The sequence below is a fragment of the Zootermopsis nevadensis genome, unplaced genomic scaffold (genome assembly GCF_977971745.1).
Source record: "Zootermopsis nevadensis isolate Lab colony 2312 unplaced genomic scaffold, Znev_1.0 Znev_ptg000028l, whole genome shotgun sequence".
Classification (NCBI taxonomy): Eukaryota; Metazoa; Arthropoda; class Insecta; order Blattodea; family Termopsidae; genus Zootermopsis; species Zootermopsis nevadensis.
Window position 1 is genome coordinate 18,809,652 of NW_028259160.1, and position 24,479 is coordinate 18,834,130.

Below are 24,479 nucleotides of genomic sequence, written 5' to 3' on the forward strand. Positions count from 1 at the left end.
GTGAGAAATGGCCACTGAATTTTGCTTACGGAACATTTCGTATTATGCTCGTAAAGTTCTTTTACGTGCTTTTAATCTATGACATGGGACCGCCGGCTTCACTTCCCCTTCGAAGGCAGTTGTGCTACGGATTTTTATCACCCTTAAAAATCCATCGACCTCGGCCGGGATTGAACCCGCGAACCTTGGGTCCAGTGGCGAGCACGCTAACCACTAGTTCACCGACGACGACTCTGTGTTAAGTATGTGCAGCATTTCAACACAGCTATAAATGCACCTAGATTGTAATGTCTAGGGCATATTTTCTTTGAACAGTGTATCTCTCGACAAGTAATCCCAACAATTTCTGAATCTTAATGCCCTAAAGTGCACGGGGTTTTCCATTTCCAGCACCTCATCTCTCACTGTACAAAGAATAACCTACAATGGTAATTACTAGTTGCATACCAAAACACGGCTATGATAAACATGACCATTTAAAGCCGTCGTGTGATATTAAATATTCACAGTTACTAATCATGACCTACGACATATAAATCTCCATCAATATGAGTGTAGCATGCAATGGAAACAGAAGTACGTGCTTGCAAGAACTGTGAGAAAAATGAGTACCTTGGGTTTGAGATTTTCATGGAAATCTGGATTATGATGCCACGTAGTCCTGTAACTATTAATGAACCTTTTTTTTTGGAAGAACATGCTGCCTATATATTCGATGTGGAACAGAGATCTAGTTCATGGATGAGTTACATATAAAGGAGGAGGAACTGTACAGAGAAGAACAAGAAGACTGGTCATTTAATCATTAAAATGGAACAGTGATGAAACTGTGATTTCTAAATCATAATTCTTCCACCTATAATGAAATTCTTAATTCTTCATGTATTGGTTTCTGATACATGAACTAAAAATTTATTGTCAGCCATAACTTACAAAATAAGATGGGTACCTGAAATGGACTGAAGTAAATACAGAGAACAAAGCATATCTACGTATTTAATCACGATGATGCAGAACAGAAATAAAATACAAAAGCAAATCTCAAGTTTCAGATATTTGGAGATGACTGTCAAATGAAATTTGTGTTCTTTACAAAATTAAAAGCAGGTTACGTCTGGGGAATTCTTGTTACGCCGCAGTTAGTGTGTTTTACTTGCCTCTGAATCTGATATATTTTTCAAGATTAAACCCCACTCCACCTTGAACCACTTAACAAAACGTGACACTATATTCTTATCCTTCAGAAGCACAGATTCGTCTGCAACTCATACAGAACAAATGCACACTGCGTCAACTGGAAAACGGGACTGATGCTCGAATTCAGGAAGTTGGATTTGTTTTCAGTGGCCTCAATGAGTTCGCTGCAGTGTTCAACTCGGAGCTGTTGTTGATCGTCTGTTAATGAATGTGGAACAAACCGCGCACAGACCTTACCTTTTTTCAAATTCTGAGTTATTATTTGTCGAATGGTTTCCTTATTAACGCACAGATCCTCTGAAATCATTCGAAGCGTTGCACATCGGTCGTTGGTGATTATTTCCCGCACCTTTACAATCAACTCTGGCGTTTGAATCTTTTTTGTTGGGCAAGGATGTTCTCTTCCATGGCGGAAACGGTTATGCCACTCAAAAACACGTGTACGAGAGAGACAATTGTCTCCGTACACTTGCTTCATCATTAGAAACGTTTCCGTGGAACTTTTGCCCAGCCGAACAGAAAATTTGATGTTCGCTCTTTGTTCCATTCGTGCTTCACCAAACACGCAAGAGAGACGTCTACTTCAACTCACACTACGTTCTCAAATGGCGGCAATGTATGACGACCTTCAGTGTAGCACTCTAGGAACAACCCCTCTTTGGATTCATATTCACTTCTGGTAGATGGCAGCACCAGTTCATGTCTCATAACACCAGTCCCGTTTTCCAGTTGCCTCACTGTGTATCGAAGGTAAGTGGAATGAAATGTATATATGGAGAATATATAGAATTCTAAAAAGACTTGCACTAATATTATAACTAAAATTCTGTTATTAATGTTGCCAAAAGAAGATTGCTGTGAAAACCTCAAATCCTACATAATATGGCCAAACCTATAGTCCGCAAACAACCTCTTTCAACTCCTTGATTTGCACAGCCTGTCTCTGGATAATCTCGTCTTTTTCGGAACACAAGCTTTCCAATTCCTGGTGTTTAGGAGGCTCTTCAACTGAAACATTTTAATACTGTACGAAATGGTCTGCAAAATTGCAACAGCGAGGGAATTTCATTGCAGTAGATATTTTGTTTAAACATAACTGTAGCATTTCTACACAGATGTAAATACAACAAGCTCAGCAAGTGTATTCTGTACCCAAGTACACACAATATCCTCATACATTTCTGCAATATGCATTTAGAGGTATTTTCACATCGTTGATGTGATAATTGTTCCTGTGCTTAAGCTTCATCTTCAAGCTTCGGCCAGCTTGACCCTAGGTGGTTAGGGGATACCAGGCTAGGTGGGCCCCAGAAACACTGAACGCAGAGGGAGTGAACTTTACCCCGTAGTCCACACAAAACCAGGATCGCGATCGACTATGACACCTCTGATCGCTTGTTAAGGGCCGCCAGATACTGAGTGTTTAGAATAAACATTCGCGGACAGCCGACATGGGGTGATTCTCTGACTTGTAAGTATGGTGTGGGGCTAACAATTGCTGATTGTGAGAATAATAAATTGTTCGGAAATGTTGGGCGTGCCTTATAACTTTAAGGATACGTACAAGACGGAGTCTAGAAGGTCGCTGGTAGCCGGGAAGGTAGCATAGCAGAAACCGAGGGCGTGCACAGTGACTCTGGTTTTAGCCTTATCATTCCAGCTGACTTATTTCAGAGACTAGTAGCTGACGACTAGACGTGACTGTAAAAACTATGTATTCAAGTAGTGGCAGTGACGATGAGGAATTACTGGATAGCTGTGCTTCTAAATCGTTTTTGATACAAAAAAATTATCACTGTGGGAGTATCAAGTGAATCCAGTCAATGTTGACAGAAATAATTTAGGAGAATATCACCATTTTATAAGAAGTTAAGACATTATCCTAGTGGATTTTTCAAATATTTAAGAATGGAAATTGAAACAATTGATTAAGTTTTGAGTGTGACATGCGAAAAGATGCAGAACAAATGGAAAAACTCTCATGGAAATTCCAGGAAGAACGACTTGTGCTTACATGGAGGTATGCTGAGACAGTTTTTGTTCCAATGTATTTTCAAAAGTCATAGAAACCACTGAAAGTGCAGCTGACAAAATTGTGATAGCAGCTTGTGTCTTGCACAATGTGATAGTTGAAAAAGAGGGAGTGGAACGCCATTTGAAAGATATGACTTTCTTCCCAGCTAAGCTGAACTAAACGCTATCAAATATAAAAGACAAATAACTTGTTCTTATGCTCATCTGATTTTTAACGTGATGCATGCAATATTAACATTTGTGTATGTTGGCTAATATGATCCGTGAGAATTATATTTTACATAATTTAATTTTTTTTGTTTTTTGTTTTAATTAACCAGAAGAAGGGGCCTAGAGGTGACATTAGTGCGGATGGGAACATGTGATTTAATGCTCTTTTACTAAACGTTAACTTCTGGGTCGAAGTAATACTGGGGGATATTGGGAGCGACCCGTTCTTCAAGTGCCTGAGCACTGCCTGTCCCAACTTTTCGTTAGCTTGATCTATGGACATTCGGTAGGACTCCTTGGATTAGGGATCAGCCCTTCGCAAGGCCTCTACTGTACACAGGACAGCACAACACAGAAAAACGCGGACAAACATCCATGGCTTGAGTGGGATTAGAACCCACGGTCCCAGCGATCAAATGGCACAGGGCCCACACCTCAGACTACCTTGAGAAAGTGGTCAAAGGAACAGCAGGGAACGAGAATCGAACTGTGGGACAATCAGCAGAAGACAGGAGCTCGCCATGAAGCTACTATCCGCCTTGAAAATATTAGTTTTACTAAATCGGTGTAGCAGTGTGCATTCTCCTACCCGGCAGTCAGTTTATTGGTCAATTCTTTCTTTCTTTCTGCGCAGTCGCAGGAGTCCCCCCTGCTACCCCTTTAATAGTGACGTAATTTCTTCAGGGGATTCTGAGCTTCCAGTGCTGTGTTTTCTTGTCAATTGTGAATTTGGTTATTGATTGTCGTGTAACGAAAAGTGAATTTGCGGTTCGATCCGTCTCTCTCTGTGAATCCGCTGTTTTGTGAAATGCTGGGTTTTAATTGTCTGCATATCAAGAATGGTGCTTTCGATCATGTTTAAGTATTTACTTTCAATTGAATTTTTATATAAGGGTTTGTGCAGGGAAGTGAGCTGAGTTTCACCAAATAAAATTATTTTTAAATTACTGGAAAATACAATTAGTAAAACAATGATCAGAATTAACTTTCACGTTAATAAGGCGAAAAATTTCATTCACTGAGTGCAGTAATTTATTTGTCGCGAATTTAACTGTACTGTGAAATATTAAGTAGAGCCGGAAACTTCTGGGATGGACGCTGTAATATAATCTGTGGCGTAACAGCCCTCTGAGAGCCAAAGCCGACTAGCTGGCTGCTGGCCTCACGTTCACATGCCTAAGCAGAGGTGAACGATCATCCAACCAGATATAGAGTGACGTGTCGGCAGCACGACTAACCCCCAGACATTGCTAGTTTTCATGACCGGATGGACGTTGTAGAAATTAATTTTTGTGTTTCCGTTTTTAAGGAAAGGACTTTGAGACATTGTTTCTTTATTTACTATAAATTTAGTTTGGCATTTATGAGAATGTATTTGAATTAGATTTATAATGTTCTCATCAGTTTTACTAAGCTTCACACCGTGACAAACTGAAATTCTACCCACGCCATCTTGCATCATTTTCCAGACTATAACGAATAGGCTTAGGTTATCTTTAACTGGGCAGTAGTAGTCGTTAGGTAGTAAATATACACAAATTATGAGCTGAAGAAGTTGAAAGGGCACAACTGCTAACTAACTAACTAGATAACTTACCAAAACCGAAGGTTCATCACCGTATTAACCAAAGCCCTCCACCAGACCCTGTCCTGGGCCAACAAAATCCATTCTCCTTCAACTCCTATCTCCCATAGATCCCGCCTGAGATTATCCTCCCATATACGTCAAGGTCTCCCTATCGGTCTCTTTCCCTCAGGCTTCCCAAAAAATACCCGGTGCACACCTCTCGTCCCATCCATGCGTGCTACATGTCCTGCCCATCTCATTCTTCTCGACTTAATCACCCTCACAATACTGGGGGAGGAGCACAGATTTTTAAGCTCATCATTATGAAATTTTCTCCATGCCCCATCGTCTTCTCTCCTAGGCCAAAATATCCTCCTCAACATCCTATTCTCAAACACCTGCACCTGTGTTTCTCCCTCTGAGTGAGAGACCATGTTTCACACCCATACAAAACAACAGGTAAGATTATTGTTTTGTATACTTTAATTTTCAGGTTCTTAGACATCAGACGGGAAGACAAAACATTTTGAACTGAGAAGCATTTCCAGAATTTAATCTCCTCCTAACTTCCTCATGAGTGTCATTTTCATTTGTTATTGTTGTTCCCAGATATTTGAACTTTGTAACCCTTTCAAAGGACTTATTAGCTACCCTAAGATAATTTTGCCCGCCTGTCTGCTGCTGACAAGATACTAACATGTACTTAGTTTTTTCTGAATTTACTTCTAGCCCCACCTGTCTACTAGCCTCTAGTAATCTTCTGCATTCCTTTAATTTTATTCATATCGTCCCCCAATAAATTAACATCATCAGCCTATGCGAATTTGGATAAGCCCGGAATCTGCCATTTTCGTGGAGTTCAAGTTTGCGCATAACAGCAGACTCCGTTTCAAGTGATGAAGTTATTTGCTTGTTATTTAATGGGGAAACCACTCGTTGTCATTATGAAAATGAAGTAAAAATGATCCATATTGATTGTTCAGCCCGTTAGAGCAGTTGGTCATGGTGTTAGTTCACTATTACCAGGGGACGGTCATTCCAACCAAAGCCAGTTTGTAGTTCAGAGTTTCGACAGACGGACAAACAGAAAAATTCATTGTTCTCAGGGCCGTACTTAGGCACAGGCACATGAGGCGCCAGCCTGGGGCCCGCATTTATTGGAGGCCCCAATAAATTTAATTTTGAGAAAAAGTAAAAGAAACACGAATTTTACTACGTAAAAATTACAATGATAAATATCTGGGTCATGCAAAGTTACTTGAGGCCCGGGTGCAAGACGAAATCGGGACCCCTTACTTTTTTGAGATGAAAATGTTAAACCGCCCCGCAATGAGAAAACCAAGCCTGGAGACCGGGCCACGCCAAATATTTCCTGTCGTCTTATTATGTGCAGATTTCTATATTTCTGTGGCAACCAATGACAAAACTGTATTGTTTTTTCTGATTAAAAATATTAAACTTTGTGCTTTATCGATTGGGGCCCCGGTGCTCTGCACTCAGCGCAAACCCCCCACCCCCATTTGCAACAACCCTCATAAAGACGGTATTTTTTTACAAAAAGAGGATGTGAAATGAGGAGCTTCTTGTGAAAGGGTAGCGAACGCTGGTCACGAAAGCCAGAAACACAGCGATGGGAGTCGATGCGCTGACCACGTGATGACCTTCTAGAACCGTATGGCTCTTGCGACACAGAGTTTAGTTAAGTATTGTTCTTCTTATTTCGCAATCTTACAATTTTTTGTGTTTAAACAGATCGGTAAAAGTAATTGGTTTTTGTGATTTTATTTATATATGCAAGTTTCTTTTTGTATCTTTAAAGGGGGCCCCGCAAGAGTTTATCGCCTCGGGCCCCGAGAAGTTTAAGTACGGTCCTGATATCACTTCTCTCCCCAAAAGACCGTCCGGCCGTGTGGCGAGACTGCTTTGCTTTTTCACGTTTTGCAAAGGCAATTGTTTCGGCAATAGTCGTTCGGCATATTTCGTTAGTCGACTGCTCCAATCCCCGACCCCCTCCCGCGAATCAATCTCATACGTTCCTGATCATATCTCAGAGACTAAATATCCGATCCAAGTGAACCAAGTGTTGTTTTGAAGAGGAGTGTATATGTTACAACTCGTCCTGACCTCCAAGTGTGTATCTCAAAAACTCAAAAAGATACGAGGCTGTGAATTTGAAAAAGTTTGAAAATTTTCCGATTTTCTTAAAATGTCGCGATATATGAGGGCAAAGTACAAAAATCGGGCACGAATGCGTAGAGCACAAAATTCCAAAGAGAATGACACCGAAACCGCCGGGCCCGGACCCAAAACCAACGCGCAGTACTGCTGCGAATATAGGCAACGTAAGCGCGCTCAGACAACTCAGGCGGCATCTGACGAGCCTGGGTCAAGTATGGATGTGTACCAATTAAGAAATAATCATTTATAAAAATGATTATATTTACAGTATCCCTAAGTTAAACTATTAATTATTAACTAATATTTTCGTTAAGAAAAAATAATATAAAAGATCATTTATGAATTTTTCTTTCTTCATATGTAATAGAAAGGTATAGTTCGATAGATGAAATTGAAATAATTTCAAAGACATATGTATCCTACTTCTCATACCACTACCCTGTATTCAATACATGTAAGTTGCAAATGAATTAAACGATTCAAAACAAAAATTTTGTTTAATTTCAATATACTATACACGATTGACGTTTTCACGAAAATAACTGCGGCAGTGTCCGACACTGCCTATCAATTTTTTTGTTCTGATAATGACAATGAACAAAGGAACTGTATCATAGTTACAGGAAATTACTTTTTCTAAATTGTTCTTTGTGTGAAAAGAGTGATGTAAAAACTCATGGCCGCCCTCTTCCGGACTTACAAATAGTTAAAACATCATCGAGAACGTATGGATTTTCTCCTGATGTAAATTTACTTTTCATTTATTTATGTTCTTATGTGTTGAAAAACTATTCTGAGTTTTCCCCTTGCGCAGCACTACCACTGCCCGGACTCACAATCCGCCACTGGTTTCTTGTATTAATTTAGTTTGCAAATACATTCTGTAAGCTTGTATCTTTTCGTCAGTGATTTCTTTTAGATAGTCTTTAAATGTTCTTAAACATTTTTTCTCTTTTGTTGGTTTATAACCGAGATTTTCAGAAGCAGCTTAAAGTGTCGCTTGATTTACGCTCATCCAATCCTCTTCGATACTTCCAGTGGCTGCTTTCAGTTTATTCATTAATCTATTCTTATGTAAAATTCTCGCACTTTCTTCTTCGAACAGATGAAGTTTTAGATGTTTATGCTCCTTATGAATTTGCCTTGTTTGTTTGTACTTCCGATGATTGAGAATGTGTCGACAGAATTTAAATCCACTTTCAACCAGAACTGAAACAATCCTTTTCAGGACTTGAACCCAGGACAGTTTATTAGTGTTGAAGCCTATGTTTCTGTAATCTCCTCTTCGAAGCAAAAAAATCTGATCCTGGCGCCGTTGTTCTGTCTCGCTTAGATTCGGAGTCAAAAGAACCACCCTTGCTGGAAATCGAACTCAAGACGCTTTTCCCAGAGTTCTCAACTTCCTGTGTTCGCTCATTGATCAAAATGCATAATCACGCCACGTTTTTCCTTCACGGGCTGTAAGCGAACGAGTGAAGGAACACGTCAACCCCCAATCTGGAGTTTTCACATGACCAATAGATTCCGCAGAATTTACTAAGGGCAAATACTACAGTTTCTTTCAAATTCATCTTCTTGACCTCAGGACACGTTTTTGGGTTTGTGACCTTAGTCAATCAAATCATTTGCCTTAGCGCCATTCTTTCCTATTGCCTACAATCCAAACAACAGAAAACATCTTTGCCGGGATTCGAAGGAAGGAAACATTTTTCTGTCCTCCAGGGGCGATGGGCTCAAATGCTCCTGGACCCCTCAAAAATCGTCTTTATATTTGGTCAAATGGAATGTGACCAAATTATAACTTAGAGTAATTCTGTTTGTATTTTTATTTCACCTGCCAACAATGTGTAAATATGGACCGACAATGGTCAGCTTTTATATGAACTCCTGCGTGCATTAGAATGTAAGAGGAGTTATTGGTACTTATAAACCACGCCTGCAACAATATTGACTGAGCATGCCATAAGGATCTTTTTCATTTGTTTTACATGCCATATAAAACGTAATGCACCTAATTGTTACGTCATTTGTTTATTCAGCATTGTTGCGTTTCATTAGTGTATATTGCCGTCTACAATCGGCTTTCTCTATTGTGGAAAGAACTGAACTGTGAATCGCTTGTAGAAGAAATGCGTCGTAGAACAGATAATTTTGTGCTGTTAAAAACTTTTCAGAATTACCCAAGAACATTTCTTATACGAGTCAAGGAATTTGTGATACTGTCCTCAACTCTCTCCATTTAACTTTTGATTCAATTGTTCTTTCTTTCCGGTGGACATCCAATTCTTTTCCTCTTGAACAAAGGAAGAGGTAAGTTACTTTGAGAGTGAGCAGTGAGCCAGGACATAGTCCTTCAGTCAGGTTTGTCATCGCTGCAAATGACGTATGTAAATCTTTGGACGTATTTAGCATAAACATTGTCTTCTTTAAGGCCACATTCTCAATAAAGGAAATGATCTAGATAGGTTTTCTTGATGGATGATTTAGTTTGGTTATTAATTCCTTGTAATTCTTCAGCGTTTTACATTAATATATTTTTTTCCTAGGTGGATTATTTGCGTTTATTTATATTCATTTATTCTTCTTTGTGTATAATATTGTTTCTATTTTGGGTTTGCCTGTATTTAGCTGTAATACTTAATATTGTACATGTATACGTTTAGTTAATCTGTTTGTGTACTATTTTTTATTATTATTTCACTATTATTGTATGTATTATCAGTGTTTGCCTGTCATTGGCTTCTTGCTGTTGGCAAACAATTAAATAATTTAATTGAATTTAGTTACTATGCGCCCAACTGGCGACCGTGAAGAGATAAAAATTATCCCAGAGGCCGGGAGTTGGTACGGTCATAGGATTATGACAGGGGTTAACCAAAATACAAAATGAAAGTACTCCCAATTTACCAACATGTATTAAAAATGTATATATATAAATTCAAAAGGAGAACAAACTGATACAAATCCCTCAAACCTCCAAGGCTCAGGCTCCGGTCGGGGTCACGACCAGTAACGTCAAAACAACCCAAAAATTAGACTATCTGTCTCGAAGCTCTCTCTCTTCGAGTCGTTCTCTGCCCGGCGGACACATACAGAATGTCCGCCTTGCTGGCTCATCAGGGCCTCGAAGCCAGCGGCTCCAAAGAACGTCAAGAGGGGGAGATATGCCACTTCGAGCCATGAGGCATGGCTCAACTATTGATAATTACACTTGCATGTCTTCATATACATCTACGAGATTCTGTAAGAAAATCAGACTGCTCTTCTTTCTAACACAATTTCAATTAATATCAGATTGACTTCTGTTTATTAACATCTTCAAAATATTCCGGTAAGAAATTAAAATTTTAAAATTTTGAAGGCATGAAACGTGTTTAGTAGCCCAGAATCTTAATAAAAATATGTGAATGTTAGGAAGTGTTGTATATATTCTGAATAATAATTCTGACACTTTACATTTCTTGATACATCGACATTTTTAAAGCGATGTAAGGAACTGTGAAGAATTTATATTTCGGTTTTGTAAGCCTAATTATCGAGGAATCTCCCTCTTATTATCTCCCTACAAAATTGTATCCAAAATTCTTCTGCAGACGTGACTCCATATTCCAGTGGAATTATTGGGGATTATCAGAGTGTTCCATCGTAATAGATGTGCAACTGATCAGATGTTCTAATTCGCCAAATGCTAGAGAAAAAGTTGGAGATAAGCATTTGTCCGATATATTTCCTATTCAGAATGTCTTGAAACAGGGACATTCTCTATCGCCACTGCTTTTACATTTTGCCTTAGAACATGCCATTAAAGGTACAAGAAACTCATGGCGATTTCATACTGAGAGGGACACAAGCTGATGGTCTCTGCTGATGATATTAATCTGTTGGCCGATAATATAAATACTATAAAATCCAACGCAGACACACACAAAGCATATAATCATGTCTCGGCATCAGAATTCAGGACAGAACCAGAATACAAAGACACGCAATCAGTCGTTCGAAAATGTGACACAATTTATGTAATTGGGGACGACACTAACAAGTCTGAATGACATTTATGACGAAAACAACAGCAGATTAAATCCAGGTAATGCTTGCTGTCATTCAGCCAAAATCTTTGTCCTTCTGTCTCATATCAAAAGAAGACTAAAGATTAAAGTGAACCAAAGCGTAATTCTGCCAGTACAGATTTTTAAGCTCATCATTATGCAGTTTTCTCCAGACCCCATCGTCTTTTCTCCTAGGAACAAATATCCTCCTCAACATCCTATTCTCAAATACCTGGAATCTGTGTTCCTCTCTCTGAGTGAGAGACCATGTTTCACACCCATACAAACAACAGGAAAAATTATTATTTTGTATATTTTAATTTTCATGTTCTTAGAAATCAAATGGGAAGACAAAATATTTTGAACTGAGAAGTAGCAAGCATTTCCGGAATTTAGTCTCCTCCTAACTTCCTCACGAGTATCATTTTGATTTGTTATTGTTGTTCCCAAATATTTGAACTTTGTAACCCTTTCAAAGGATTTATTAGCCACCCTAAGATAATTTTGCCCGCCTGTCTTCTGATGACGAGATACTAACACGTCCTTAGTTTTTTCTGAATTTACTTCTAGCCCCACCTGTCTACTAGCCTCTAGTAAAACTTATGCATTCCTCTTTATTGTATTCATATCGTCCCCCAATAAATTAACATCATCAGCATATGCCAATAGCTGATGTGTCCCATTCAATTGCAAACCCTCCTACCTATCTTGGACTTTCCTGATAGCATATTCTAGCGCAAAGTTAAAGAGCAAGGGAGACAAAGCATCTCCTTGTTTTAGACCGTTCTTGATGAAGAATGTCTCAGATACATATTTACCTACTCGAATTTTGCTACAGGTTTCATTTAAGCACATTTTTATTAGACCCACTAGCTTCTTTGGTATACCAAATTCAATAAGAATATTATATAACACTTCTCTCTTCACAGAGTCATAGGCTTTTTTGAAATCTATAAATAACTGATGTACGGTCCCACCGAACTCCCATTTTTTCTCTACCATCTGACGAATTCAAAAGAACTGATCAATCGTTGATCTGTTTCGTCTGAACCCACACTGATGATCCCCAATAATTTTATTCGCATATGGGGTTAATCTTGCCAAAAGAATGTTTGATAGAATTTTGTATGAGGTTGATGGGAGCGAAATTCCTGGGTAATTACCACACTCAATCTAGTCCCCCTTCTTATGAATAGGAATAATTATGGATTCCTTTCATTTTTGTGGGTTGAGGAGGATATTTGGACCTAAAATGGAGGAAGGCGGATCGCGGAGAAAATTGCAATAATGATGAGCTTCACGGCTGGTAATCCTCACCTGATGTTGTTAGGGTAATTTAATCAAGGAGGATGAGATGGGTGGGTCATGCGGCACGCATGGGGGAGGGGAGTTTACAAAGTATTGGTTTTTTTGGGCCTGAAGGTAGGATAATACCTAGGCATAGATGGGAGGATAAAATTAAGATGCATCTTAGGCAGACAGGAATCGATGGATCGAACTGGATGCAGCTGGCTTAGGATAGAGTCTGGTGGTTGGTTTTTGTAAACACGGTGATGAACCTTATGCTTTAGGAAAGATAGTGTTCTATTTTTTGAAAAGTCTAGTATAAAATCGAGTTTTCAAAAAATGCCCTGCACTTTACAGCGTGTGGGTAGAGTTATGTAGGTCTAATCTACGCATGCAATAGAATAACGTGGAGCTTTTACGAATGCTCCCAACTGAAATTCTCAAGTTCATTTGATAAATTTAAATTGCTTATTGTGCATGTAGTGTATATAAATGTGTAACATAGGAAGGAAATCATCAATCATATAAGCTCTTAAGCACTTTTAGTTCTACAGAGAAAGAAGAACTCGAAAATTTCATGCTTATGAAAAGGAGTAGACTTTTTCTTAAAAAAATTATATTTTAATGTCTGGTTCTGCATCAGAGGTCACATAATTTCTATGGCATATTTTTTTCGTAATTTCTTACATCATTTCACCGGAAATGGTGCATCTAAGACTTTAGAGATTACATTGCTATTTTGTACTTAGTGTCTTCGCAATTTACTTATAAGAATATTTAACTTTATGTGAGTAACAACAAACACGCGGCATGACTTAATATTGCCTATGTAAGTCAAATTTAGAGCTTTGTCATTTTTTATTGAAAGTCAACCGACATTTCTATAACTAAGAAACAAACTGACTCTATGGAGCCTAAGTCCTGGTTGAGAATCTAATAGTAGCCAAGTTGATCAAAACTCTCGCCTTTTATGAAAAATGAAGTTGCATTCCCGTGCTTACAAGACGACGCCTCTAAAAATATCCTCAAACCATATCTTCATTCCCCAAGTCTCAAAGTTCCATTTTAATATTATCCCAGAAATACATAGGAATCTAAAGTTATCTTTTCGTTCCAGGTCTTTCGATTAAAGTGTCGCATTTCTTTTCTCTGCCACGTGTACTACATGCCCCGCCCATCTCAACACCCTTTATCTGATCAGCCTGTAATTAATTATTTAGTGAATAGAACTATAAAGCTCCGTATTATGCATTTTTCTTCATTCTGTTGTAAGTTACCCTCTCGCAGAACCAAATTTTCTTCTCAGTAACGTGTTCCCTCACATTCACCCTCAGTTGATGTGCACACGTGTCAGTATGAAGAAAAACCTGGACTGTTTTTCAGGAGATGGAGTTAAATGAACATTGCAGCTGTTCTCATCATGACGGTAGGTGCATATGCACCGAAAAATTGATCTCTCTGAATGAGTTGAGAGAGGAGAACCTTCTATGTGACGCGGTGTTGAGGTTGGAAGATGGCGGCGTTTTTCTTGTCCACAGAGTGATTCTCTCGATGCATAGCAGATATTTCAGGTTTGTTTATCTACCGACGTAGTTGATTAAAATGTGAAATAAGGACATGACAGACGTCAATTAGTATGTAAAATAATGAATTCTCTTTGTTGCAGAAAACAGTATTTTTATCTTTGGTAATTTGTTTATGGCCATGAAATCTCACGACGGTGAGTAAGAAGATTAATTTCTTTTGGACGTTGCGGCGTTGAAATCAGGTGGTGTTTCAGACGTACTTACTGCCTTCTTTCCTTAATAACAGATGCAGTAGGCACTTCTGAAACGTCCGATAATTTCTACGAGAGTACACGACGCAACATCCCGGAAGACGGTCATATATGTCCATTGTTTTTTTTGCTCTAATTTTTATACCAAGGTGAGAGTCAAGGTATATGGAGAGAGAAATGTAATCCATTTCCAAATCACCTTGCTATTAATGTACAAAGGCGACCGACAAATTCCAAGAGGAAGTTGATAACAGACCTTTGTCACGCCATTGTCCGGTACATTGAAAGCTGCTCTGTGTTGTTCTGCTAGACAAAAAACTTCGTGAGAAATTTTTTAGTTGTTAAGAGAGAATCGTTCGTAGGCTCGTTACAAAATTTGGTGACCTTAACGCCTTCTTCTTTTGGCGGATTAGGATGCTTTTAGTCTTTCCGCCGTCGGATGTGGCTGCATCTTGTCTTTGGGCGTCTGTCTTCACCCCTTCCACCTGCGTCTTTACTTCCTTCAATCAAATTCTTGGCCTCCGTTTTCTGGAGGAATTTCTTGTTTTTCCTTATCAAGTGGCGCTAGAATTGGAATTCACTTACATTCTGAAGATCCAGATTTTGAACCGGGAGGTGCACAGCATTGTTATGTAATGACACACGTTCTTCATATTAAAGCACAGCAACCAATTATTTTCAATAGTCACACAACATCCCCACGAAGAATTTGTGCATACGTTAATTGTGCTTGTGTTTTAAAGAGATATCTAATGTTTTCTCGATAAACGAGAAATAAATTAAAACCATGAACCTTTGTTTAAGTTTTCCAAAAGTCTTGTTACAAGCTGTGCCCTTCTTCCACTATTTTGTTAAGACGTAAAAACATCGGCTTATTTTTTAAGTTGTTTTTCGGGAACTGATTTTTTGTCAGAACAAATGGATTTTGGAGGCTCTGATTACAAATTACGAGCTGGTCAATCAGTGCAATGTGCAGCCTGTGATGTATGTTGAGATATTTGTTTTAATTTGCTGGTTGGCTTTAAAATTACTGTTTTTGGTTGATATAACCCCAGATATCTCTTGAAGGATTGAATGGTTTCTAAGGAAGCAGATAACAACTTGTAGAACAAATATTAACTGTTTGCTGCTTTATTCTTGATGAATTATTTTCTGGTACTGACATAAATGTTATTATGTGAGCATCTGAATTGTAAATTATATTCTGTTCAGAATCCTCATGCAATTCACCATAAAAATTCATCCACCATATTAACTAAAGGAAAATTTTCTTTGGCGAGTAAGTTACAAAACTTAAATTTTATGTGCATGACTTGTAAATTTCTGCTCGCCGTTTCTCCAAATCGACGACTGCTTCGTGACGTTTCAGGAACCTCTTCTCCCCAACACTTAACACCATTGAGAAGACTGACATTGTCCTGCACGGAATTAACTCGGACATGATGACGCAGATTCTGGATTATGTTTATTTGCGGTAAGTGGACATCCACTGCGCCAATGCGCGTCAGCTGCTTGTGACGGCTGACTATTTGTGGTTACCGGCCGTTACTGAGCTCTGCTGCGACTTCCTCAAGGACACGCTGGACCTCGACAACTGTATCGGCATCTTGCGATTCGCAAGGTAATTGACGTACATTTGTCATTTGATGTGACGCAAGGCTTCGTTCTGGAGCGAAGAGCTTCACTCAGAGAGCAGTCAAGTGCCGGGTCAGAGATTAAAGCCTCTGACTGAGGACAGGACAAAGTCTAATGCGTTGTTGATCTGGTCTATTGGCAGGTTATTATTAACGTGCTTTTGATTTAAACATTCTGATTTAACTGCATATGTTTTGATCAAAAGTTTAAGGTAAAAATTGGAGGCGAAATACTGTGGTGTGGAAACACTTGAGAATTCAGTTCTTGCTGCAGTGGTTCAATGTGTCGGAGTTCGATGAAGATCGATTCTGAGTTGGCTCTTACGCTGGTTTTGCAGGTGTTACTTCTGCGCGGGACTTGAGACTCACGCTTGTCGCTTCGTTCTGCGCCACTTCGTGAAAGTGTCTCAGAAAAGCGAAGAACTTTTGGAACTGCCTGTAGAGGAGCTACAAGCGATAATCGAGTCCGAGGAACTGAACGTGAAGAACGAGAAAGTTGTGTGGGAGTGCATTCTCCGGTGGATCAACCACGACCCGTACAACAGGAAAGGCCACATCGTGGGCCTTTTGAAGGGCGTCAGACTAGGACTACTTGACAAAGATTTCTTCCGTGAGAAGGTCAATATGCCCCTGAAATCGTGGATGTTTATGTGTAGGGAAGCCCGCATATTCAATTCCGTTTTCACACGCGTTCGTAACTAATTATTACAAATCGTGAGCGTTTTACTTCGACCCGTGTAAGCCCGTCCGTCTGTTTACAGTTCAAACTGAAGAACGTCTTCACGAATATTCATTGAATATAATACTGATGAGCTTTAACAGAATCTGTTGACACATTCCAATTCTGGTTAAAATCTTACAATTACTTTGGGGGAATAACACAAAAGAGCCACCTGAAAATGACCAATTAAGGTCGAAACATGCAATAGATCTTTATAAACATCGAGCCTATAAACACACATTGTTGTGTTAATGGCCATCACCCTAACCACGAAGATGCAGCAGGTTGCCTCCATTGAAACTCGAAGCAACTATTCGTCATAATTTTCTTTCGGTTCTCCATAATTTTGACGATTAATTGAAGTCATCGAATCAAATATAATGTGGTGATTACGGCGTGCATCTTGCATGGGAGAGACGAGAAATAAGTTTATTTTTGAATGTAATTCAAAAGACAAATCTTACTGAAGTATTTAACGTTCAGATGAAAAACATTTCAATTAATTTCTCTAAAGGTTGATTTAACTTTGTTTTCGCTTCACTCAAAAAACTGTACATTTTCTAAAAGCGTCGTTACACAAAACCAAAAAACAAATTTTTTGTATATACCACAGTCCATGTTGGCGAGTTCCCAATCAAAGTATGCGTGAATTTCTTGTCTCCTCTGCAATGGAACATGATATGATTCATGCCATCCATTCCTATATATTTATAAGGTCCACATTGAACTGTTCAACAGGTATCGAAGCACCCGTACGTGACGGAAAATGAGGCGTGCAATCCCGTGATCTTGGAGGCAAGCGCGTTCCTACGCGACGTGCAAATGACGAAGGAAGAAGACAAGGAATTCATGACACCAAGGATTGCCCAACCGCGAATCCCACAGGATTTTCTGTTTGCTATTGGTGGGTTTCATGACGGAAGGCCGACGGATGTGATTGAAACTTTTGACATACAAGCAGAACGATGGAGTGTGGTGAGTTGTACACATTTCTACTCTTACCGTGCCTTGTTAAATGACGCCTACGAGAAAGAACTAGCTTTTCTATTGTCTGCTTATTTCTACCAACTAATTGCATATTTAAGCTTACTCACAAGCACCTCTTTGCCTCTTTTTCGTGTTCGTTTATTTCCAAGGCAGTGAGCACTATTTTAAGAGAAGCTCCAATTAAATTAATTAAAAAGAATAAATGAATAGATTAATTGTTGTGTCTTATGTAAAATGTAAGTTCTAATAGAAATCAACGAAAAGTGTGAAGTTTGCCTTAAATACAATGTAAAATTAGCTTCCTACATCAACTGTCATGGCAACCTGTTTGCTGATTTTGAACACGAAACGAAATCATCATTGATGATCAGTGTGGATTTCAACGTAATAAATGAATTACTGATCACTGTTGATGTTCGCTTTCTGGGTGGTAACGCACGTGAATTTTATGGCACACTTTTTGGTTTGGATTGAGGGACGTACTGCCTCCAGCTTTGCGTCGATGAAACCCAAAACACCATCATCTGACTTCACCAACACACGAAACTGAAATGTGAGCTGTTGATCAGAAATTCTACATTTCTCTGTTAGCAGTGAGAGAGAGAGAGAGAGAGAGAGAGAGAGAGAGAATGAAGTGTCCTTCAGTAACTCGTAGACTTGAAGAGAACTCTGATAATGTTGTTGTTTCTTTCTCTTTCCTCCGCCCCCCATAATTCGACCATTGCTCCAAATTCATTTCTCACGGTCTTTGTCGAGTGTGGTAGGCCCGGTAACCCAGCACGGTGTAGCAATTTAGGTCAGCTCTTAGGGGTTTGTACCTCTGCTCCTTTAGTTGCTTGGACTCTAATGTAAGGACTTCACCTTAGTAGACCTTGTGACCCAAAGAAACATAAAGCCATAACCTGTCGTTCTTGCAGGTTGAGGGCGTTGACTCGATCGGTCCGCGAGCCGACCATGGCGCGGCAGTAGTCGGTTTCGACATTTACGTCATCGGTGGTTGCGACGGCCGGGAAGTATTATGCTCATGTTTGTGCTTCAACGCTGTTACGAAGACGTGGCGCGAGGTGGCGCCTATGCATGAACGCAGGTAAAATGCAGTTCGCTAACTAACAAACTCCTTCGAGCAGAGTCCTACTTCAAAAGCTGATAGTCGCTGTGTTAGTCAAAATATATATGTGGACAGGGGCTCTAACTTTACCACCCACATACACGAGCTTCATTCAAAGTGTGGATTGGTAGGAAGACATTTGCTACAATGTTGGTCGTCGGTCAAATCCATCGTTCGCATTTTCTCGAAGTTTCAAGAATATTGTTAGCTTCTTAATTCATTTGGATTTTTATTTAACAATGACGAACGAACAACTGTTTTCTAAGAGAGGAAATGTGTCTGTATCAGCAAAAAATGAACATGAATGCCAGAAAAGCACGAAGCATAGCAAAGTCTGAACTTTTTTCTTTTCAGACGCAACTTAGCTGTGGCAGTTCTGGGAGAGATGGTTTACGCCATGGGTGGTTGTGTTTATGGTCAGCAACACGAAACGGCGGAGCGATACGACTACAGGACGAACCAGTGGTCTTTTATCGCTCCTATGAACTCGCAGCGGTGGAACACAAGTGCGGCTGTGCTAAATGGTAACGGAGAACCTGTGAAAGATTACTGTGTGAATTAGTGTAGAAGGCGAGGCGTCTGTCTCCCGGCGTCTAACAACGCAAGAACGGTTGAAGGAATTGCAGGATTTGAGGGTCTCATGGAGGCTGTTGTTTGGGTTGTAGCGTCGTGTACTCAGGTAGAAGTCCACCGACGTTTCAGAGAAACTTTATGCCATCATCATCAAGACAGCAAGCATATCTGAAACATCTGTAAACTAGTAGAAATAACCCTTTAAAAATGAGAGGCGTGATTTATTTCGTAATTTCATATGTCATAATATTCTCTCTCTTTCCTCTTCGCTCTTGAACTTACTTTACCTTGTTTCATTGTCCCACTTTCTTTTATTATCCATTTCTTTCATCCGTGCTATGTACAACGTTATTTCACAGACTCAAACGACTTGACGTTCTGAGTGCGTGATGGTTTCTTCTGCTCTTGTAAGCTATCCCTGTACATCGTCTTCTGCCTTCCATGTAATTTATTTATTTATTTAGTGTTCTGTCTGACGACAAGTCCATATGAACAGGATGCTTCCATCCTTTTCTCGGACTGGGACCTGTTCATATACGTTCTTGGCAGATGATCCAGAAGTGGTTTGCCATTGCCTTCTTCTGTGTGTGAATATAGTAATTGTTGGGATGCCACGGAGAAACCGGGGAAGCCCCCGGAGGAAAACTCCGTATTTCCTAGACCACGGCCTTGCCCAACACAAGTTATAAATTCGGGCACCGATATACAGATATATAATGTTTTTGAAACAGTTAATTATCTGATGAATGTAGCACATTATGTTAAAAATATAGAGCACCGCCAAGCAGCTTGTACCGTACAACTCTGGTACCGAATTTAATAAAATTCGTTTTACAGAAGATATAACTTACCATCATTTTCATAGTGCATTAATTTAGACATTTTATGCTGTTTATATCAAGTTCTATCTTTTTTTTATTCATCCATTAATCTCGTTTCCTTTCTCACGCTAATTGTCTAAATTCATTGAAATGCATAAAGTTGAAAAGAAAGAAACAAATGAATAGAGACAGCCGTGTCCGTACAGTTGCTATGACACGAAGGCGGACATTAAATACAATATCATTAATAGATTAACAAATTTAAGTACATATTCTCCCATGTTTGTGCTCTGCGTGGAGCAGTATAATGCCTCTGCCTACGTCAAACCTGTATACAGCTTGTGTCACACATGTAATTTGTTTTAACAGACAAAATATACGTCGCTGGTGGATGTGCAACGTGGTGGGCTATTTTAGACTCGGTGGAAATGTATGACCCAGTCACCAACCAATGGACGCTTGTTGCGAAATTGCGTTCTGCACGTCAAGGTCATTGTTGTGTCGTCTTCCACGGCAGTCTGTACGTCCTAGGTAAGAATTCTGAATATCCTGAGTGATGTCCCATTTGTCACACAGTCCCAGTTTTAAAGGTAAATATTTCGTTCTTATTACTTTATTATTAGTGTTCTGTCTGATGACAGGTTCATATATTATGAACAGGATCCTTCGATCCTTTTCTCGGACTGGGACCTGTTCATATACGTTCTTGGCAGATGATTAGAAGTGGTTTGCCATTTCCTTCTTCTGTGTGTGAGTGGAGTAATTGTTGGGATGCCACGGAGAAACCGGGGAAGCCCCCGGAGGAAAACTCCATGATGCCTAGACCACGGCCTTGCCCAACACAAGTTATAAATTCGGGCACCGCCGGGAATTGAACCCGGGACCCCAGGATAACAAGGCTAGTGTTCTAACCGCTAGACCAACATGGCGGTTTCTTTTTTACAGTGGAAAGGAAATTTCAGTTCACCATTCTATTATCCACAACAAGCCGGTGGTTTGAACCGGTTCCTTCGTATTCTTTCCTTTTCGTCAATTGTTTGTGTTTATTGTTGAACTCTATTTTCGTACGCAGTTGCATCAAGCAGTAAACAGATATCAGGTGCAATTTCCTGTTCCTACTGGAAAAGTTAATGGCGTTACTCTGCACAGAGTGCCTACGAATGTATTGAGACTGGTTACGTTGTGTTTACATCAGGGTTCGGGGCGCTTTTTATGATAAGTTTCAGCTGCGTAATTATAACCTTAATATTAATTGTGATCTAATATGTAAATTAGACGTGACATTAAGCTTTTGTTTGTGCGAATTTTGGGACGCTGTACTTTAGAACAATTCTGTTTCTACTGTACCGTAAATAAACTCCAGAAGACATGTGAAGTAAAGGCTTCATAAACTCCCTTGTTCACAAGTACAAAAATAATATAGTAGATATTTGATCCTTAACGTCGTTCCTGTACTAATACAAACACTGCAAAAGGGAATGAATTTACTTTTCTGTGTTTCATCCATTTCTTACGTTTATTAAATTACAAATTTTAAGAGCATAAATTCCGTTGGGTAAGACGGACGGAGTGTGAAGCATTGAAGTTACGAGATATACATACATCTAGAAAGTTCTAATTGTGTAATCTTGAAGGTAAGATAACACTCGTGATATATAAGCATAAAAGGAAGGATAATAATCTTAAGGCATGATAAAGGCCAAACATTTCGTTTCCAGGTGAGAGAGTAATAAATATCAAGAAGGGGTTAGAATAAGTTTGATTTGGCAGTTTTTTTATATACTGTGATATATTACGGAAAGAGTGTGTGTGTGTGTGTGTAGGAGGATACAGGAGGATATCATGCCAGCTCAGTACCGAAAAGTATGACCCTGCAGAAGACACGTGGACCGAGATCCCTTACCGGATCTTCCCAGGCACAGAGTTCAACGTAGAAATGATCGACACGCACATTGTCATTTGTGGTTGGTATGGCGTTATCGAAATTTACAATGAAGAGGAAAGAAAATGGTTTGTTTCTTGGTTTGTTTCTTCAGGACTTTATAATCACAAACTCTTACTTTCTAAAAGCACTGGGATGTGAATCATTTCCGGTTAACATGACCGCGATCTTGCGGGTGCTGCACCGTGTAGTGTCGTGGAAACTGACCGACGTTTCAGAGGTTCTAACTGCTTATTCAGGGCATTGAATGCAGCACGCGAAAAATGGATGAGAGGAGGGTGTTGAATGAAAGCAGGCTGGGCAATGTTGCGGTCAAATTAAATTGTTAAAGCAGAGAGCAAATGACTAGGTAATGCTAATCAGACGTTAACTGTGGCTGCATTAATAAGAGCTCTTAGGGTAAGTTTGTTTGATCAGGAGTACTCTCTTGGGCAGGACGTTTCTGGCGTTCAGCACATCAGCATCACCATTCATCAAAGTGTTAGGCTAGTTTCACATCTAACAACGCCCATCCGTCTCACATTCCCATTTTTTGATGGAAGTTTATTTGAAAATGGCTGTCTCTTGGCGTATTTCTCAATGCAGTCTTGTGCCATCTCATGATGGAGTCAGTAAGCAGCTCCACAAACATCCCAGAAGACTGCTTTCTTCACACTCGTCTGTGCAACAGAGAAATCACACAGAAATTAATTTGTTTTTGGTTTTTGCCTCTTTTACGTCCAACAGAACCTTTTCAGAACTACTGTTGGCAGGACAGGGGGAAAAAAACGAAAAAAAACAACGAAAAAACCCACTAAATTTTGAAAACAAATTGTTAAAAGGGGGAGATACTGTTATGGGCGCAGTTCTCAAACAAAACACGCGTCTCTCTCCAAAGAATGTGTGATTGAAGTGTTATTCTGAAGTATAGCAAACATATCTAGCGCAGAACATAATTCATTTGACAACGTTTTAAAATATTCATAACCTCTCCCTCAATTTCGATGTAATAAAATATATTATGATATAATAGCATGTTGGCCGGTGTTCTTTGTGTATATGAGTAAAAGAAAGATCACGTGGGAATCGTGCACCGAAGTCTCATTGGGGGAATTTTTGTTAAGGTTGTCTGGAAACAAAATACAAGCAACGATTTATTTGTGGAAGCCTGTGCCTGCAGCTTCAAGCAGTTTTCCATTCGAACGAAAGAGAGAGCCAGCCCATCAGGCATGGACATTCTTACGCCAAGACATTTCATTTTAGAAGTTCAAAAGACAAAGTATATGTATTTGTAATGGCAATGACATTCAAATTACTTTTCTGTTAAATTTATATTAAGTAAATTATTTGTGGTTGAAGACGCATCTCTTCATGACTTACCTCATCTCATGTAGAGCTACATATTATCTGTAACTGAGTCCGCGAACTGTAATAAAAATTGTCTTGAGTGTAGAAAATACTAATGAATGATGAAAAAGGTTTTATTTTCATTTTTAATATCTCAAATTGCAGGTACCAGGCGACAAAATGCAATGTTTGCAGATACGGGATGTCAATTTGTGTCGTGAAGAACCTACCGAATGCAAAAGATTACGTCTACAAACACAGGGACAAATTGGTGAAGGGGAAACGTAAGAAAATTGTTGGCTTAGGAAACCCAGTGGCAGCAAGCATTTTATTACAACGTCAATTTTAATTAAGTTCTTCAAGAAAATAATGAAGAAAACGGGGATTTGATGTAATAACCAAGAAGAGAAATAAACAGAAATATCTTTTGCGGCAAAGACGGAAATAATAATTCTCCTGTTTACTTTCTACTCAAAATGTCTTGTTAACACTAAATTATTTTAAAGACGTTTTATTGTATCCAAAATATTATTATCCATGAACACATAGCAATTTGACTTTGTGTCTTGCACTAAATCCATTTGAGGCGACATGTTGCGAGTTACGAAAGCGTCTTCGTTTTATTAGGGGAAGTGGGGGTAATCGCGCCACCTTAAGGGAAAATGAAATGTTGTTGCTTCATGAACATCGTTTACAGAAACTTCATTACGAAGGCAACACACGTGAATTTTGTATTTATTTCTGATCTACGTGTGATTTAATTTTTTTTTTGCAAAAGTACGTTTGGCTGAGTTGCCCCGATATACCGGGAAATTCTGTAATCTTTCTGGGGAAGTACGCCCTTAACAACTGACATATAGACAAAGACGATCCTTTCAGTTAACAGATGTATTTATTTATTCATGATATTTTATACGGTACTGTTAAGTACTTGATGTATAAGTACAGAATATTATCACAAAGTACACAAAAATATGAACTTCAATTTAGTTTAGATAATAAAGAATAAAAGAAAATGTGACATCTGTAATGAAATGGGGTACTCATAGCGTGTTTCCGAACCGAAGT

At 39.2% G+C, this 24,479-nt stretch overlaps 1 protein-coding gene across 2 annotated transcripts; it reads left to right on the forward strand.

The window, feature by feature from the left end:
* Positions 1-9,261: 9,261 nt before the first annotated feature.
* On the forward strand, positions 9,262-23,848 carry LOC110837457 (kelch-like protein 10). 2 transcript variants are annotated; one of them, XM_087357179.1, is made up of 10 exons: positions 9,262-9,496; positions 13,906-14,093; positions 15,669-15,773; positions 16,272-16,551; positions 17,393-17,629; positions 18,559-18,728; positions 19,104-19,273; positions 20,513-20,674; positions 21,967-22,153; positions 23,577-23,848. In XM_087357179.1, exons 2-10 carry the CDS (start codon positions 13,909-13,911, stop codon positions 23,758-23,760), a joined length of 1,680 nt encoding a protein of 559 aa, XP_087213305.1. In that variant the 5' UTR covers positions 9,262-9,496; positions 13,906-13,908; the 3' UTR covers positions 23,761-23,848. The 2 variants fall into 2 exon arrangements, with proteins under 2 accessions (XP_087213305.1, XP_087213306.1); XM_087357180.1 differs by having other exon boundaries at positions 21,967-22,107.
* The last annotated feature ends 631 nt before the right edge of the window (positions 23,849-24,479 follow it).